Genomic DNA, 18,270 nt, shown 5'->3' on the forward strand with positions numbered 1-18,270 from the left:
GGGGCCCGGGCCCCGGTTCCTCCGCACGCGGCGGGGCCCGGCGGAGGGTTGGGGGGCCCCGCGCGGCGCCGCCGCCGGCCCCTCGCGCAGGGGGCTCCCGCGGTGACTAAGCAAAGAGGAAGGGAAGCGCCGCGCCGGGACGGGGCGCCCGCGGCCCCGTTACCGGCAGGGCCCCCGCGCCGGAGGGGTTATCGCCGTGAAACACGGGCCTGGGGTCACGGGTTTCCCCCGCGCCCGGCCCTTCCCGCCGCCCCGCGCCAAGGCGGGCTCGGCTCCGGGCCGGGCACCCCTAACTCGGGTTAAATACCGCTTGGGCCGTTGCCCTCGCGCTCCTCTTTGTTCCCGTTGAGAGCGAGATGCGGCTGGAAAGGAGAGCGGTCGCCCTGGTGCCCAGAGACAGACAGTTTTTTATGTGCGGGGCTATTATGGTCGTTTAACGTCGCAGACTCAGTGCGCCGGGCTCGCCTGGGACACACGCGCTTAGTGGCATAAAATTTAGTCGTGTGTAAAACTCGATGGCTGCAGCCGGTGGTATTTGCATGGGAAGTGTCTATAACATAAATCAGGGATCTCCACAGGCTGGTGCGGGGGGAAGCCCCCGCACTGCCCAGCAGCCTCTTAACCTTAATGGAAATCCTGGCTCCAGTGGGTGCCGGTAGCCAGGCACTGGCATTTGACAGGTGTAGAGGTGCTTCTGGTAAGTTTAATCATTATGTGTTACTTATATTACATTTACAACAGGCTTCAGGCACGTGGACCCCTACTAGGGGTGGAGTTGCGTTGGGATACATAGGCAGCGGGCCTTGAAGTTAAGTTTCTGTAATTATACAGGTAGATAGTCAAACGTTGTCATAATCAGTTTAAAAGAGTAGTTCAACTTTGCCTTGCTAAGGCTAGTTTTGCTGTTTTAAATATGTTTCATTAGAAACTAAAAGCTTAATACTAGAATACATTATATGCAGAGTCATTCATATAAGTAAAATCATGAGGGATAAGCGTTCAGCTGCCCCGAAGGATCTTGATGAGACAGCATTCATTTGTTATCTCCATTTATTTATTAATTTTCCATTTAGCTTTTATTACTCTTATTTTGTCATGGCTTTAATGTCATATCACCAATATATCTGTTGCTTCATATTCAAATAAGGTTGCCCTTTGTTTCAGGTAGTAAACTGCTATTTAGATTATCTTTTTGTATGCCCAGCTTTTCTGCCTGCTTTGAAAAGTTCGTTAATTGTTCCAAAGAACGTCACTAATGTTCTGGAAAAGGAGATATGTATTTATAAATGCTTATATTAGCAGCTTAAAATATAACATTAAAAACTATAAGACGAGAAATTATCCTTAATATCTGCAGTACCTTTTTCCCCCCTCACCCTCAGCTCACACTCTATTTTTAACATGCTACAATTAGTGCTGCGATCTTTTAATGAAACGCCATTAATATTTTGGCATCCCACTCTGTTTCATCTTTCAGAAACCCGTGTGGTAACAGCTTTTCAGAGGGAGTGGTATAGGAAGGAAGGAGACCTTGATAACTTCCCTCTTAACATTTTTACTTTCATTTTTGTTGTCTTACGTGAGCAGATTATGATCTTTTTCTAAGCAAGCTGGCCAGCTGTGAGGTGCCGTACGGCGTGGCTTGTAAAGGCTGTTAGACGAGCAGCTACGYGGCTTCCTGAGCAGAGCCAACGTGCTCCGATTTCCCATTCATCTCGGTAGGAACAGCCTAGAACCGGAGTCCTGATGATGCAACCCRGAGTCCTGCAGCAGGATGGCTTATAGCCTCGTAGGTCCTAACTCACACGTGGATCAACCCCATCCCGTTATTACAGCTTTAAAGGAAAACTCACTGATGGAAAAAAGACATTTTGAAGTCTTGCACTGCTGAGGTTTTTTAAAACAAAAGAGTCTGATGCATCTTTCCCAGGGTCATAGAATGATTAGTAATTAAAGGAAGAACTTTTTGTTTGTTTTGTCGCATGAGTATTGAAATAGTTTAGGATAAGTATGAACTGTCTCGTCTTTGAGCCAAATATTGTTTGATAAGTGAGAATATATTTTGATCCTTTTATAAGGAAAATAGGAATTGTTTTCTTAAGGTTTTGCGGATGTTTTAAAGTACTGGAATTCTTCTCTGGGCACGTGTYGGGAAGCTTGGTTACTTGTATTAATTACATTGGCACTGAGAGGCTGGATGCCATAAGTTCATAATAACATGCTGCCTGCTAGGAGAGCTTGCTGCTAGTAGAAAACTGGGAATGTGAGTATTGTTCTCACCCCACCAACGGGAGCGGATATCCTTCTCAGATTGTGGAACATATCTATATCTTGATTTGCGAATCCCCTGCTGAAATAAGCACTGAAATTGTGCTATTGCACAGTTCAGTTTCAAACATTAAACAAAGTTATTACAAGCTTAAGACTCTGTGTTGTTATCTTTGACTATACATGAGCAAATGCTATTTCTTAGGCCAAAGACCTTATTTGCAGGTTATTTTTGCAAAGCTTTAATGCCATTAAATAGTCCATCTGAAGTTTTTCTCTACTGTTTTTTTCAACCGTTTCCAAGCACAAACCTAGATTAGTGAAAAGGTGAAATAAACATAGTTAATGAATCACATCCCACAACGTTTGAGGTGGGGTTTTGATTTATGAGCCATCATTGCACCTCTTAAAAGAGCCACAGTTGTCAGATCTCAACTGCTCATGAAATGTGAGAGGTGGGAATAAAGCTGTCTTTGTCAAGGACATGTTAGGGACAATGTCTTAGGGAAAAACAGGCAAATACAGGACTTTAATTTTATTTAGAGAAGTAGAGGAACCTTCTCTTTTGAGGGAGTTACTTTGCCATAACTGCTTAATGACTGTTTCTTGTCAAAAACCTACAATCTCCTGACAGGTATGGCTGGGAAGACAAATCTCTCGAAGAAGTGCCAGGAGATTTGATGAAATTCCTTTCACAGTCACCACCTACCAGTGTAAAACAAGCAGTTTCCACATAAGATCAGTTGCACTGAAAAGCCAGAAATGACTTGTAGAGCAGCAGAGGGTAGCTGAGAGTAATAATATGTGGTATTTGCCAATTCACTTTATTAACCCAGTGAAAAACTGCTGGATTTTGAGCTGTGGTTTGAATACCTATCTTTGTAAGTGGTGCTCAAGATGTGTCGTGTCCTGTGTTTGGGGAAACTTCCTTCTCTGCTGATCTGCAAGGTGACCAGCTTTCCGTTTCTTTTCTTGTGAGTGTTAAAAAGTGTCCTCAGTGTTACAAGTAGAAAACAGTTAAAGAGTAAATACACCTCCTGTATGAAATGTGATATGAAGATACTTATTTTATTCTTGCTGTTTTCCCTCTGCTCTCATAATTGCGCAGTTAAACATTTATGTGACTGTTGAACTCGGTGATAAAATGCAAACCCCAGCCACACCCGGGAGCCTCTGGTAGGTGGCATGGACGTGCACGGAGCGGCGCGTGAACAGCAGCCCCGTCCCCGGGCTTGGGGCTGCTCCCAAATCTGCAAAATAATCCTCGATTCTAAACTGAGCCGAGCTGAACCGAGCTGATTTAGTAATGTTGGAAATAGGAATTTCAGCTGGTTTTGAGTAGTATTTGGTTGTCCTTATATAGAAGTGAGAATATAGAGTGATTCATTTTCTCTTTTTAAAATGCAGAATTGAGAAGAGATTTAAAAAAAAAAAAATCAAAATTTTAAGAAAAAAAGTTGAGTAAAGATCAAATGGAGATACTTTGCCAAAAAAGAGAATTACTCAGCAAATAAAAGGCATGTGGATTTGCAGGATTGTAATGTCTCAGTGGAAACTTAGTAATACTTCTTACAAGAGCTATAATCAATCTAGAAGAATGTTTACATTCTTTTTTTTTTCTTTTTTTTTTGTAAACATTTCTCTCTAGTGTATGAGATTCAGAACTGAAATTGGCCAGCTCTTTACCAGTGTCTTGAGGCCTATTTAACTTGTCACATTTCTGCTAGGGGACATATTTATAAACAAGTGAACATAGACTGTAAACAGTAGATAGCCTCAGTTTAGAGTTATTTCTGTAGGCATTTTCTTTGTGCATTTAATAGCATTTGGGGCTTAATTCAAAATTTTACTGTAGTCGATATGAACTCATACAGTTATTTCCATAATTCTTGGATTAAGCTCTTACAAGTACTTATCTTCACTTTTTTTTTTCTCCCTATATGCTTGTAGCCTTTTTTTTTTTAGATAAGTACCATATACATGAATGATGGATGGGCTAAGCAGTTTCAGGATTGTGTCCAAAATCAGCTTTTCTAGTCTTGTGTGAGATATGGGAATTCTAAGAATCATTAGAAAATCAGTGAAACTGTGAATTTAGTTACAATTGTAATGGCTGAAATGCCTTCTAAAATATTTATTATATTTTAAGATGATGTCATTTACTATTTAGTACCAAACTATTTTTTTCCCTGTAAATAGGACAAATGATTATCTGGTATTGTAAGTYGAAATTGTAAGTATTTCTTGAGGGAAAGTATTTAAGTGTGTGTGTGTGTATATATATATATATGTGTGTGTGTGTTTGTTTGTGTGTGTGTATAAGTATTTATATGAGGGAAAGATGACATGGACTTTTATGACTCCTTCAGTGTTCTTAAAGATCAGAAAATACATCCGACACCACATTTTCTCTATTTTATATGCTCTGAGTAACACTTTATCTGAAYGTGGCCAAACTACAAATGCCGTGTTCCTGAGAGAGCCCCACRAAATAAGGAGAAATTCCGATTTTGTACATTGGAAAAAAAACAGTGCATTGAAGTCACGTGCGAGGTTGATAACAGYGCAGGGAATGAAATATTGACTTAAATTCTTACTTCAGCATTGTAACCATTAGTTAGACTTCTTCAGTGCTCCTCTAATTACATTACTTAACAAAATTAAGGGGTGGAGGACAAGAATAGGAACTAATCTATTTACTGTCTGCCGAGGCTCTGAAGATTTGTTTTAAAATAAATATCTGCACTGCATCCCTTTACCTTAATAAAATAATTCTTATCCCCCAGGCCTGCTTGGTCCCATGTTAGATGTGGAATAACCTGTAATCCCTTGTGCTGTTTGAAGGTATTCAGCACCTCGGTGCTCTCAGCAGTGCTTTTCAGCAGTGTTTTTAGCCTCACCTGCCTCTCTGGGAATGGAGCTAATGATTCTCCCAGGGCCTCTGCCCAAGATGTGCCAGGGTGGAAGGGGCAGAGCTGCCCGTGCTCATCCCTCTGCTTTTCCTGTTGTCAGCTACTCCAGCAGAGCTACTCCAGCTACGCTGTGGGAGCTGCAGTAATTGCCACTTTTTGGGTTTGAAAGCAAATTCTGGCATAGGCTTCGCATGTCGTTTTAAATGGGGAGAAGTCTCGAGCTCGCTTTCTGCTGGCTGTCTAATGTAGTGTCTTCTAGACACTTTAATTCCCTTTTTTGTGTCATGAGCTTCAGGGAAACAAGGGAGCAATTTGTATATTTATTTGAAGTTTTCTTTAGTTTGCAGTGATTCCTGTGCTGGGTTGTTGCATTCTTAATCACAGCATCACTGTGAGCAAAGCAGTATTTTAACATAAATTTACTTTCTGAAGTGTAAATGTTCATTTTTCCAGTAATGTGAAGCCACACATTACTAATTTATTTTATTAGTTTAATCATATGCCTGAGTTACAGACCTGTAATCCACCCATTATCAGTGTGTGCTGGATTTTGGTCCGGGCCAGGAGCTGTGTAACACTGGCATCTGGATATGTAATAAAAGCTACTGTGTGGGAGCTGGATCCCCACTGAGACACTGTAGTGGGTTTTCTGCAGTACGTGYAATATGTTTTTAACATAGTGACTAAAAAATGTCTAGAATTGTGAGTTTTCCTTGTTTGAAAAGGAAGGCACTGGTGATGTGTGTTTATTCATGCTTAAGTGTGTGCTGGATAATCTAGTGTTGTTGTTGGTTTTTCTCCTCATTATGCTTGATGCATTATATCATTATATCTAATGTGGAATGGGATTTTCCCTTTTATCCCCTCTAGAGTTGTGGTTTGCTGGGACTTAGTAGTTCTGTATGTGTGAAAATCAGGCCCTCAAAAGGCAGATCTGAGTGAGCTGTGATCTCGACCCTGCCTGGGTTTGTGTCAGGCTCTTCCTTAGCTGGTGCTCTCTACACTGAGCATCCAAAGCCAGATGTTAAGTGTGTGTTTATAGTTTTCGTGCTAGTAAGTGAGGTCTTATTTTTATGGTAAGTAAGGTTACCTACCTTTGAATGCTTGGGTTATTCTGTGCTTCATGGGATTATTTTCTGCATATTTTTGTATTTTCATATGCTTTCCTCCATGAGGGATTTTTTTTTTAAGAGAAGAAGAGGAAAAAAAAAAAAAAAAAAGGACTTTCTGTGGTACTGCATAAATGTAACAGCAGTGGAGTTTGGGACTTATTCCAGATATCTAGACTAGCGGATCATTCTTGGTGTCTTCAAGAACATATCGGCATCGTTTCAGWCTCAGGGACTTGGGGTTGAAGTGTCCTGCTGTGGGAATGAGCCTGTCCCGTCCGTGCACGGTGCAGGTGTGTGGGAGCCCAGCCTCTGGTGCAGGCCTGACCTGTCGTTTTCCCTTTTTTTCCTTCCTGTGCCTTTGGAAATCTCCGCTTCCCTTGGGGTTTCACATTTTAGGGTCAACCTAGGATTGAGCTAGTGACTACTGCAAGTATTAAAGTGTCGCCAGCAAGGTGTGGAAAGGTTTGATCTRTAATGAACATAAAGCAATTTTAGCAAAATGCCCTAACACTAGAGCACCTGTACCAGAGCAACTGATTATTTTTTCAATACGTCCTGCTCTTGCTTGTCGCAGGTGACTTCACCAGCCTAATATGAAGTCCAGTTTTGCAAACACAGTTGCACCCACCCATGGGACATTGTGCTGGTGGAGGGCACCCCCAGTGCTGCCTCAGCAGCATTTTTCCTGATGTGAGTGGATGCACCGGCATGTGCCTCGCTWTGGAAAACACTGGGCAAGTTTTGCATTTCACTGTGGGTGACTTTCGAATCCGCTTTAAAGGCAGCGTTCTTAAATAAAGAGCAAAGGGCTGTTGTTATGAAAAGTGGAGCTTCAGGTGTTTCTTTTTGRTCTCGTAGTTTTATGGTGATAGACTTTGAAAAGCAGTTGCTATACTTTGCTTATACATTGTTTTATGTTTTTTTGGTGATTTCTGGAACACTAAATGGTCAAAAATGGTTTAACTGGTGGTTTCTGAATGGAAATGTTTTACTTCATACAAGAAGTTTCTTTACTCAAGAGGGATACAGCTATGAAGAGACGTATGCATATAATTACTGTTAGCCTGAGGGGGGGAACGGGAGGATGCATCTGCTTGAGTTACTGATCTAATAAGACTATTTTGGCTTAGATTAGTGTTTTTCTGGTTTTGCATTGATTTAAGTTGATTATGCGGGAATTTGTTAGTTTTTCAGTTGGCATAATAGGTCTGTTCAGTGACTTTATCAGTGCGTTTGAATAAACAATTTAGTATGAGTAAATCCTCTACRCCACCAATTTGCACATGTAGAGAAGTCCTATGACCAGCTTTATKTCTGTGTTTCACAGAGTTATCAAAATCTGTTGCCGAAGACATTGATTTGAATACCAGATGTAAGATGATTTTTAACACAAAAGAAGTGGAAATGTTTATCTATAATCTTAATAGTAAGGAGTTTTAGATATCACTGTGGCATATCAGTAATGATGTTGTAATACCCTGCCTCAGATAATTTTACTTCTCWCAAACATTTTAATGTTTTTTTAATTGTGTGTGTTGCAACTCCTGAAACCGCAAGTTGTTTAATGTYGACGAAAGCTGCGATGACCTCTCCGAGCATTTTGATAAATAAATATGAACATATCGCACGTGATTGCTATTAACTTCCACTTATGGCTTTGTTTGCTTTTCAGGAGCTTGAAGAAATCCGCAAATGTGGAATGAAAAACTTCCGTAATATCCAGGTTGATGAAGCTAATTTATTGACCTGGCAAGGGCTTATTGTTCCTGTGAGTACAGACTGCTGCTTATTCCAAAGAGCTTTACAATGAAATGGAGATCGTTTGTATCGTAAATCCACAGTTTACTAGTATTATGGGTGATGTTAGATAATCTTTAGATCCTGACAAGAAATTGTTTGTGTTATGAAGCTGACACTCAGTTACAGCTGTCTCCAAGTGCCAGTTGTTTATAAATACAGCCTAAGTTTCCATAGAGCCTACTGAGGCACCCTAAAGCTCTCCAGGATCTCAGGCTGTGGGCAGTGCAGTCCTGCACTGCATCCTGGTGTCTTTAGACTTCCTTGTATCATCTTCCTGTCTTGTTGCATTTGAGTCCTGTGTGTTTTGCTTTATCAAAATTAAGTAATGCTACCGGGTGTCTCTTATAAGTAGCGTGAAGAAAAACCTGTAGGCAACTGAAAGGGATTTTAGTCTTCTCTAACAAAGTACCTGCCTGTGTGGAGCTRTGGCCTCAGGGGTGCCCCAGGATGACGGAGGGGGAGAGCAAGTGCAGGTTGTTATTCATTGCAACAAACTAAAGCTACCAAATATATGTCGGCGTAGGAAAATGCTCGAGATATGAAATACTGTGTTTACTTCTTAATAGATTTTTCTTTCTAATTGATTAGATTTATTTCAAGGACAAAATTGAACATTGGAAAAAAAAGTTGGATGGAAGGAAAAGGTTTGGATTTTCAGAACTGAACTCTGTGAAGCAGGCCTCCTTAGTAAGGCATAAATTAATAGTACAGCTTTTTAAGAGAACGCTTAATAGAAGCAGAGTATGTCCTGTGCTCACTTTGGTGTGCGACCTACCTCTAAATATGTGGCGAGGATGTTATACTAGTAGGTGACCTGCTTTTTCTTGGGTAGTGCCCGGAGGGAGAGACCTGGGTAAATGTGTGTCTCTAGACGACTTTGAAGCACTGACTTGACAGTCCCTCTGCTTTGTTRTTTGAAGGCAAGTCCTGAGCTTGCATTGTACAGCCTGCACCGAGGTACCTGCTAGGCCTCTGAACTTGAAATGCTATAAACCAACACATTGAGTTTACTCTGCTTGCCTGCAGTTGTTCAAGGAATGGCTTCGAGTGCTTTGAGGCTGCTCTTGCAAACAAAGGAAGCAGAATTTGACACTAAATTTGACCCAGCTGATACACRATACCCTTTATGGGCTGCTCTGAGAGTTATGGTTTGTGTGTAGCAGTTTACTCCTCTCATACTATTTTGTAGTGATATAAAGCATGTAAAAAACACATGCTTTCTGAAAAGGAAAATGCCGAAATACTTGTTTATTCTTGTTAAAATTGATGATGTACAAGTAGGCAACTATTTTTAACAAAGTTTCAGCTCACCAGAGTTTGTGGTTAGTGTTTGCAGAGGGTCAGGACATGGTGGGTGTTACAAACAGCACTGCAGTGCTTCGTACCTACCTATATGTCCTTCATACCTTCCTTTTATTTATACTATGCCATGTTACAATGGCATAAATTAAGTCTTAATTTCACTCTCAGTGTAGTTAAGAGGGATTTTTTTCATGAAATCTTTATTGTGTTTTTTAAGATTACACTATAAATGATATTTCCTTTCTTAGCTTATTTTTTTAGCTGTTGCACTACTGGAGTTGCTTTAAAAATGGCAAATACAAGTTGGTCACATTTTTTTTTTATGCTGAATTCTTGCTTTTGAAATGTTGCATGTTGTATCTGTTTTAGAAAATGTTAAGGATTTAATAACAAATCACTCTTAGTGCAAATCAATCACTGTTTATTAAACTCTGTAACTATGAATTATTTTGGCCAGCCTTTTAATGAAGGTTTCAGAGATAGGATGGCTGATATTTTTGGTAATGTTCATACAAAATTATTTTGAAAGATACTGTTTTAAACACTACTGTCTTTGTTGTAGGTAACATCAGCATTGCTCTGAAGGACAAAAAATATTTTTTAAGCATAAGAATTTGCTCAGGTGAAAAACAAATTGGAGCTAGTGTGTCATTCAGGTGTGGTTGCCATACAGCTTGCTTTCCTGGTGTAAATTATGGAATMAAGTAGTTGGTGTTCTGGAGTTTGAAATCAAACAAATGATGCATCTTTTTAACACCAAAACAAAACTCTCTGCCTCAGGCATCTTGTCCTGGTAAGAGGAACTGGTGCTGATCTGAAAACTTCAACTCACTTTAAAGCTGCTTGTTATAGACAGACTTGCCTGAAACACTTGCTGTAGACAGGGGAGATACTCTAGGTACACACATACCAGATGTCATTAGGGTTTCTGTATTTGTAATTCTGACTCTGTCACCTTTTCAGTGTCAGAGTAAATACAGCCCAAATGATTGGAAAGCAATTACTTGAATATTCTGTTTTTCTTCCATTGAAATGATGAGCCACCCATTAGCATGTGTTTTAAATTGCTGAACTGTCCTGAAGAACTGCCCTGACTGAAAGAATTGAGCAGAAAACAGGCATATTTTTCAGGCAGATCCATTCCCTTACCAGTTCACTGAACATCCTCACAAGTTAGAGCATGTGATGGAGGTAAGGACAAGTAAGCAGGGAGAGAAGGAGGCGGTAGCTGCTTGACTTGYCACCGCCACCAAAAAGTTTAAGAAAAACTTGCAAAATTTTTAGGATTGCTTGGATGAGGAGTGATTTTTTTTTTTAATCCACTTTAGTTATCTTTTCCCTTAGCTGCAAGATTTGTATATTATTATTTAGAAACATTCAAGCAGACTTTTCCCTCAGAAACTAAAATTTGTATTTATTTATTCAATCACCTTTCAATACAATTCCCCTGCCTCCCAGATTGATGAACTCTTCCAGCTTACAAAATGTGTGTGGAGAAAGTGTGGGATTATAGTTTGTGATCACTGGAAACTCTCATCCTTCGATTTTTGTTCCCTACTTCAAGTTTTTGGAAAGGCTTCTTGCCATAGTTACTCTTTCCAGTGCAAAAATGATGTTTTTAGAAATTTTAGAAGTAGCAGTAGTTTCTTTTTCTTATGACTTTCTTTTCTAGTTACAGCCAAGCACTTGAAGCAGTATTGATAGCCTGACAGGTTTTCTAAATGAGGTGCTGGACATGGTTTTCCCCCCTGTTTCAGCATGCAGAATTACCTTGCTTGCTTCACAGCCCTCTCATCATGCTCCTTCAAGAGTGATCTGATAAGAGCTGCTGCTAAAACTGCCTACAAATTCAGCACGTTCTCATCAGCAGATGCAGTGAATTTCTATCTTTAGTACAAACGACTGCTCAGCAAATTTCTCTGCAGTCAGCTAGAGCAGAAAGGTTCCCAGAACATGTGGGGTAATCTGACAACTCAACTTGGTTTTCGGTTTGTCCCACCATGCTGGGAGACACCAAATAACTAGGTTAAGAGATACCAGTTGTCTTTGTGAGGTCGGCAAGTGTTAGAATGCAGTTGGAATATGCAGCTGGGAATGGAAATCCTTATGAGACAGGACTCTTTGAGTATGGAGTAAATGGGATTGGGCACTTCCTTCCCGGTGAAAATGTCAGCCAGCGTTCAGGATGACAGTGGGGCGAGTGCAGAGACTGCAGAAATTTTATTGCCCCTTCCAKAGCAAACTGGTTGTGCTGTTTCCTGACACAGAGACATGATGGTCTGTGTTGGGGGAAAAGGATCTTGAAAAAGGGCATTTGATAGACTGAAGTCTGTGGCATGTGTTTTCTTGAACTGTGTCCATGAGAATGTGCCAGATCTGTGATGTTCTGTCTTCTTGCTGCAGGACAATCCTCCGTATGACAAAGGAGCCTTCAGAATCGAAATCAACTTTCCAGCAGAATATCCATTCAAACCTCCTAAGATTACATTTAAAACAAAGATCTATCACCCTAATATTGATGAAAAGGGGCAGGTCTGTCTGCCAGTAATTAGTGCTGAAAACTGGAAGCCAGCAACCAAAACTGACCAAGGTAGGACTCCATGTGGAGAAAGAGCTTGGTATTGAGAAACTGTGTGTTGTGTGTTGGAAGCTAATAGCAGCTCCAGCTGGTCATCTGTTTACAGCTGCCCTACTATATGGCTTCAGGTTTGCAYCATGAATCACATGTTTTGAGCACAGGGTGCAGCCCTTACGACCCAGTGACAAAATGGGATTCTAGGGTAGTGACACTCGCTCCTGGCATCTGCTGCGGTGACGTTTCTGCTGCCAGGAAACCCCCAAACTCTTCATGACTGAAGAGGTGAAGGCAGTGTCCTTGGCGTATTAAACAAGAAGAAAAAAATAATAATTTCTGGTGGTTGCAATGATTATTGCAAACCAAATTGCAATTTGATAACCAAAATAATTTCTGGTGTATTTTGCATTTCTTTTAAACCAGTGACTTCATAAACCAGAGGTGTTCGACATCTTTCTGATTGTTTGGAAGAGAGAATCTTAAACCTCAGGCTTATTCTATTTTATAATCTGTGCAATCGGGCATAGCAAATTCAACATCTGGTTTGAAATATCTGGGGAACCATAAATAAAAACTGAAACACAATTTAACCTTGGGTTCTTAGAAGATGGCTGCATTGAAGCTTATGGTGTGCYGTAACTTTGGATCAGAATTTAAATATTTTAAAGAAAAATATTTCATTGGGTTCTTGGGCAGATTGAGAATGATCTTAATAGACCATACCATAATACCATACCATTTTTATGGCATGGTATTTTTATGGTATGATTTTTTTAAGGTTTTTATGGAATTTTTGTGCTGAAATTTCATSTTTTCTAGAGGATGCAAGTAATTAGATTTTAAAACTTTATTGTAATTATTGCAAGAATGTTTACAGTTTTTTAATGCAGGGGTTTATAATATTATGAWTTCAAATCAGTAGAGTTTAGTCCAGTGTAAAAGCTCTAGTGGCACTGGAGAGTCTTGCTTTGCAAGAGAAAATACATCCTTCTTCCAGACCCCTCCTAAAGGTGTGTGTTTGTTCACTTGGATTGTGTTCCCCATAGTGAACAGCACCTGTACTTGGGATTTCTTTACTCTATTCTAATCAAACTTCTTACAGTTTGCATGATCTTCTTGCCCCAGAGACAAAATAAGAGAATTCCTTTAGTTGCTTGGGAAAAGAGCAAGTGCTTGAATGYAAAGATCAGGGGGGAGGCAAAATGAGCCTTCCAACCTCGGAATAGGTGAGCAAATATCTTGTGTTTTGGGATTAGTTTATCTCACATTACACTGGAGACACCCCCTTGGGAGAAGAAAATAGCATAATATGTAGGTTTTCATTAAAAACACAGCAACTGTCTTGGTCTTATTTGTGTGTTTCCTTCTCTAGCCAAGAGGAGGAGGGACGGGTCCCGCTTGCAGGGCGGCCTGGCCCTGGCTGCGGCTCTGGGGCAGTTCTTTGCACATGGGGAATAGTCACTTCTCACTGGGAAGCAGCACAGTCCTCTGAGAGGCCGTGGAAGCTGTTCCAAGAGCAGAACTTGGAGCAAATCCTGGCTCCCGAGATCCTGCCCATCTCGCCCTAGCTGCTCCGCTGCCTCTCGGCTCTCTGGTTTTCCCTCTTTTATTCAAGAAGTTCTCTCACTTTCTGATGCTGTTACTCCGTGTTGGCCCAAAGCTACAACAAAGTACTAACAGCCTGGCTTAAGAGTCTCTTCCTCTATCTCCAAAACTGCTCTGCACTGCAAAATAATCTTAGTTCAGAAGCCTAGTTTGCTAGGCTTTTGTAGTGCCGTGTATTGAGGTTAGTTTAGTTTTCCAGCGTATTTTTTCTTGTCATTCACAGTTTTGGGTGAACTAAAGCTTGACATGCTGTTAGAGCTTGTTTGTGCAATGTCTTGGGTCACTCTTAAAGACCCTACGTCTATAGGGATGTATTTAAGTACAGCTTATCTCTCTTATTATTGAGGCATTTTGTTTGCACCTTGATTTGGAAGTTTATCCCTGTTAGTCTGACGATGTCTATACTTTCTTTGACAGTAATCCAGTCCCTCATAGCACTGGTGAATGATCCACAGCCCGAACATCCCCTTCGGGCTGACCTAGCTGAAGAATACTCTAAGGACCGTAAAAAATTCTGTAAGAATGCTGAAGAGTTTACAAAGAAATATGGTGAAAAGCGACCAGTGGACTAAAATCTGACACAGTTGATGTCAGCACCGTATGCTAGAAGATCGGAGCAGTGCATTTGAGACACCCCGTAAAGCAGGACTCTATGGAAAATTGACAAGTGCCACCTCTCGGTGTTAACTTGTGGCTGTTACTAACTTTCTACAGTTTTCTTAATCAAAAGTGGGCTAGGTAACCTGTAAAGAAAGGATTAAAAATTTAAGATGTTCTAGTTCTGCTTTCTTTGTTTAAAAATCACTGCTTCAATATACTTTAAAGTATGCTGTTTTCTTTTTCTTGTCAGAATTTATCAAAAATATCTTAGACTTATATTCTGCCCTTAAATTGAGAAGGTTATGGCTGTCGTTTCTTATTTCTCCCTTGCAGTTCCCACTCTCTTGAGTTCATTTAATTCTTCATTGGATTTTTTCCCCCTCCCCAAACTGATGTCTTAGAGAAATTATCCCAGTTCTGGCAGAAAATGATTGAGTGTTTGGCAGTTTTGTTTACTTTTTCTCTTTTAATGTTGCACTGTGCTTTGTGGGACTTGCACTGCAAGCTCCCCTTAACTTCAGTTTGTAACATAATAAACAAAAACAGATGAACCCCACAAAAAAAAGAAAAAAAAAAAGAAAAAAAAACAATCAGAAATAATGTCCAGGTCTTATGTAAATCTGGCTGATGTTACCACAATAATGTTTATTAAACGGGGAAACCCAAGATTTTGTGTGCGTGATTGAATTAAAATACGGCTTACATCCTGCTTTTGGAAAACCTTGGGGGGAAAAAAAATACCCATAGCAAATGAATAGTGGAATGTGACTGTGGACTGCTTTCACTTCTGTTCTTAGTACCTATGCAGAGTAGCTAGGAAAAATTGCACAGAACATCATTGCAACCGGGTTAGAAGAGTTTCAGAGAATGGGGACCAAGAGGTGCTGAAGTAATAAACTGGTTTTGGAGTTTAAAAAAAAAAAAAAAAAAAAAAAACCCACACCTCTCTTTTGGAAATAAGTTTAAACTTCCATACTAGATCTGGCAGCACCCTTGGTCCCCAGAGTGTGTGTTTTCCACCAGAATGATTTGAAACACCCGCGTCTTCGGGCTGGCACGTCCCCCACCTCCCCACCCCCTTGCTGTACAGTTCTTACGAAAATGAGAATATAGGATTAAGCAATAAACTGTCCTAGCGTACACGTCACTTCTGCTGCTGCTGTGCTTGCCGAGTGCACGCACACGAGTTGGATGGTGCAATGAGGACTCCGGTTTCATTCTATCATCCCAACTGAAGCGGGCAGCAGCGTTTTCGCTCCGCTCCGGGCGCACCGACGCATGCCGAAGGAAGCCCTTCCCCTGCAGACCGAGCAGCTCCTGCTGTGTCTCTCCCCTCTTCCTCTGGCTGCCTCTCCTTTTTTCCCCCTCAGTCTCCCGTGTGATCCCAGCCCCATCCCCAAGCTGCCGCACGGTCCCGCTGCCTCCTGCTCCCTCCTGCTGCCGCCCAGCGGGTTCCTCTCCAGGAGGCCCTGCGGGACCGGAGCTGCCGCCGCTCCGAAGCGCAGGAAGCGGCGCTGGAAAATCCCCCGCGCTGCCCAAGCTGGTTTCAACCAAGCCAGTTTCAAGGCGGCCTCTGCCCTTGCTGTGTTTCAAAGCCACCGTCTTGGTCTCCAGCTCTCCTTTGGTTTCCGTGTCCTGTGGAGCTCCCCTTTCCCCCATCCATCCCTCTCGCCCAGCTTTGATTTCACAGTTAGTGTAAACAATGACAGCCCAGGACCTCACCTCTGTTGAAGTAATTTTTTTTTATATATCTATATAAGTTAGGGAGCTAAGAAATTTTATGTTTAAGTGTTTTTAGATTCTTTGGCAGGTAAAGAAAGTTAAACCATATTCACCTTATTTACAGAAAGTTGCATTTCGTAAGTGTTTTCAGGCTTGAGAGAGCACTGTCTTATTACCAGATTTTCACATCTTTGTGTCTTCATTTGCAGAAAGTTGGTACTGATTTTGTTTCATTCACACTCACGCAGATTCATAATAAAATAATGCCAAATTATCTGTCAAACTGAAGTGTGTGTAACTTCTGCCTCGGATACCTAAATGAGTCTCTGTTCCTTTGGATCATGTTTGTTGGCGTGGAAATTTGCCATTCTCTAAAATTCCTTTCTTTTTATCTACAAACAAAACTGTAGCACTAGCTTGCTGCCCTCGGTACTATTAAATAGTGTATTTTGTGGTTGTAAAGCTCAGGTTATCTCCTGCATTCACTGGAATCAGTGCGACTTGGACGCCACGGAAGGGGAACTGGAAGGGCTCCGGAATTCCCGGACTTGCCGTCGGGATTCGCCGCGGCCCCGCGCGAGGCCGTCGCCTGCGGAGAGGACACGGGAGGAAGGTTTTGCTCTCTGCTCCCCGGGTTTTGCATCCTTCACTTCTAAACCACGAGCTGTGTAACCCAGCGATGGCTTTTGGTCCTAGGGGCCCCCTGGAAACGAGAGATCAAGCGCTGAACTGTGCGGCTGAAGTCGGAGGGGAGGGAAAAATCAAAGCACCGAGAGCTGCGTTCACTCAGGAGCTCGAGGTCTCCCTCTCTCTGGTTCCCTAAGCCATGCTGAATTCTTCACGYGCAGTTTAAGATCCAAACTAAAAGCAAAATGCTGGTGAAACGGCACACAGGAGCGCTGGTGTAGGCTTTCTGCAATGCCATTCTGCTACCCTAATAAAAATGCTCTCAAAGGCTTCGTGGCATGGTTTTATTTTCAGAGAGACGGGGTTTGCATCTAGTTATTTGTTTTCAAGTATCTTGGTATCAYGAGCTTTTCAGGGAGGGGTCTCAAGTGTCTTTTTAGCTTGAACTTGGTGTCACCTTTAAAGCTTTCATAGAACCACTGAGAACTGATTTCCTGATCTGTGTACGTTGCACACAGTTTAAAAGCTTCCAGATTTAGAAATCGGTGCTTTATTAAATAATTTCCCCATTTTTTGGAAGTTAAAATGCTTTTTAATGCTGTTCATTAAAAATACATATTTTTTAAAAAAATCTGCTTGCAATAGCACATCAATTCAAGGCAGCCAACCTGCTGGTTTGAGCGCTGGTGTGAACCATGTAGAGAACGTGGGCAGATGGATGTGAACAGGCCCGTGAGGCCGAGTGGCTGCGAGCAAAGCAAATTCACGAGCTAGAACATGGAGTAATGTCAAATTAGATATRTTTAAAAATATATCCATCAAAATGTGTTCACATAACGTAAAAACCTGAGCTCCGGTGTTACTGGAAAGCCACTTGCTGTTCCTGGCACGGATAGCGACCAGTCACTAGGTGGCACTCACACTTCTAGCTCATCCCTGGAACCTTCATCTGTTAAAGGTTTAAATGCAGGCCTGAAAGCTCCTGGTTTTTATATTTTTTTATATTGTCACTTTTCACATGGCAAAAATCTTCACCATCAAATGCTGATGAGAAAAGCCTCAGAAATCACCTCCCAAACGGTAACTGCTGTTTCAGTCTGACTCAGCTGTTCTGTATTTCATCTGTACAACATGGTAGAGACACTGTTTACAAATATATGTACATTGATTCATTTTGTGACAGTAATTTAGAGAAGAACATGAAAAATACCATACAAAGCAACTTTGATGTTATGTTTTTCATGTGTGTACGGAACAAGAAGGACCTCAGGTGCTTTGGAGAACAGGTCGAACGTTGGTTCCCAGTAATACGGAAGCTCCATCCCTTCCGCGCTCTCCAGGCTTCCACAACGTGTCCTTAGTTTGTTCTCCAAACTAAGAAGCCTCCTAAAGCAGTGCAGTAAAAAAAGGGGCTGAGTTTATTATTCAYTTAAAAGAACAATGGTTATCTTAGAATCCTTAACGTTAAAAAGATACAACATGAAACAGATCCCTTTTGAGAAGACAGTAAATAYGAATAATTGAAAAGAAAATTCCTTTTCTCTGAGAACGTTAAGGGAGAATAAACCAGGAGTGCGGATGAGTGCGGTGTAACCTCGACACGGCAGCTCGCCAGGTTTGATGCATTTTGGATGCTCCTGCAAGGAGCGAAAAGGCAAATGCAGGAGCCTGCTCCATGCGTGGAACCCCCGTCGTGGGGCGCGTGGCTCCCACCCGCAGCGTGGGCAGAAGCAGTTGCTGCCGGGCA

General features: G+C 41.5%; 1 protein-coding gene across 1 annotated transcript; it reads left to right on the plus strand.

Moving 5' to 3' along the window:
* The first annotated feature begins 7,928 nt into the window (after window positions 1-7,928).
* Window positions 7,929-14,623, plus strand: UBE2L3 (ubiquitin conjugating enzyme E2 L3). The gene is made up of 3 exons (XM_026037642.1): window positions 7,929-8,060; window positions 11,798-11,984; window positions 13,992-14,623. Exons 1-3 carry the CDS (start codon window positions 7,944-7,946, stop codon window positions 14,144-14,146), a joined length of 459 nt encoding a protein of 152 aa, XP_025893427.1. The 5' UTR covers window positions 7,929-7,943; the 3' UTR covers window positions 14,147-14,623.
* The last annotated feature ends 3,647 nt before the right edge of the window (window positions 14,624-18,270 follow it).

This window comes from Nothoprocta perdicaria, unplaced genomic scaffold (genome assembly GCF_003342845.1).
Source record: "Nothoprocta perdicaria isolate Ctin4 unplaced genomic scaffold, notPer1 scaffold_2, whole genome shotgun sequence".
NCBI classification, from domain to species: domain Eukaryota; kingdom Metazoa; phylum Chordata; class Aves; order Tinamiformes; family Tinamidae; genus Nothoprocta; species Nothoprocta perdicaria.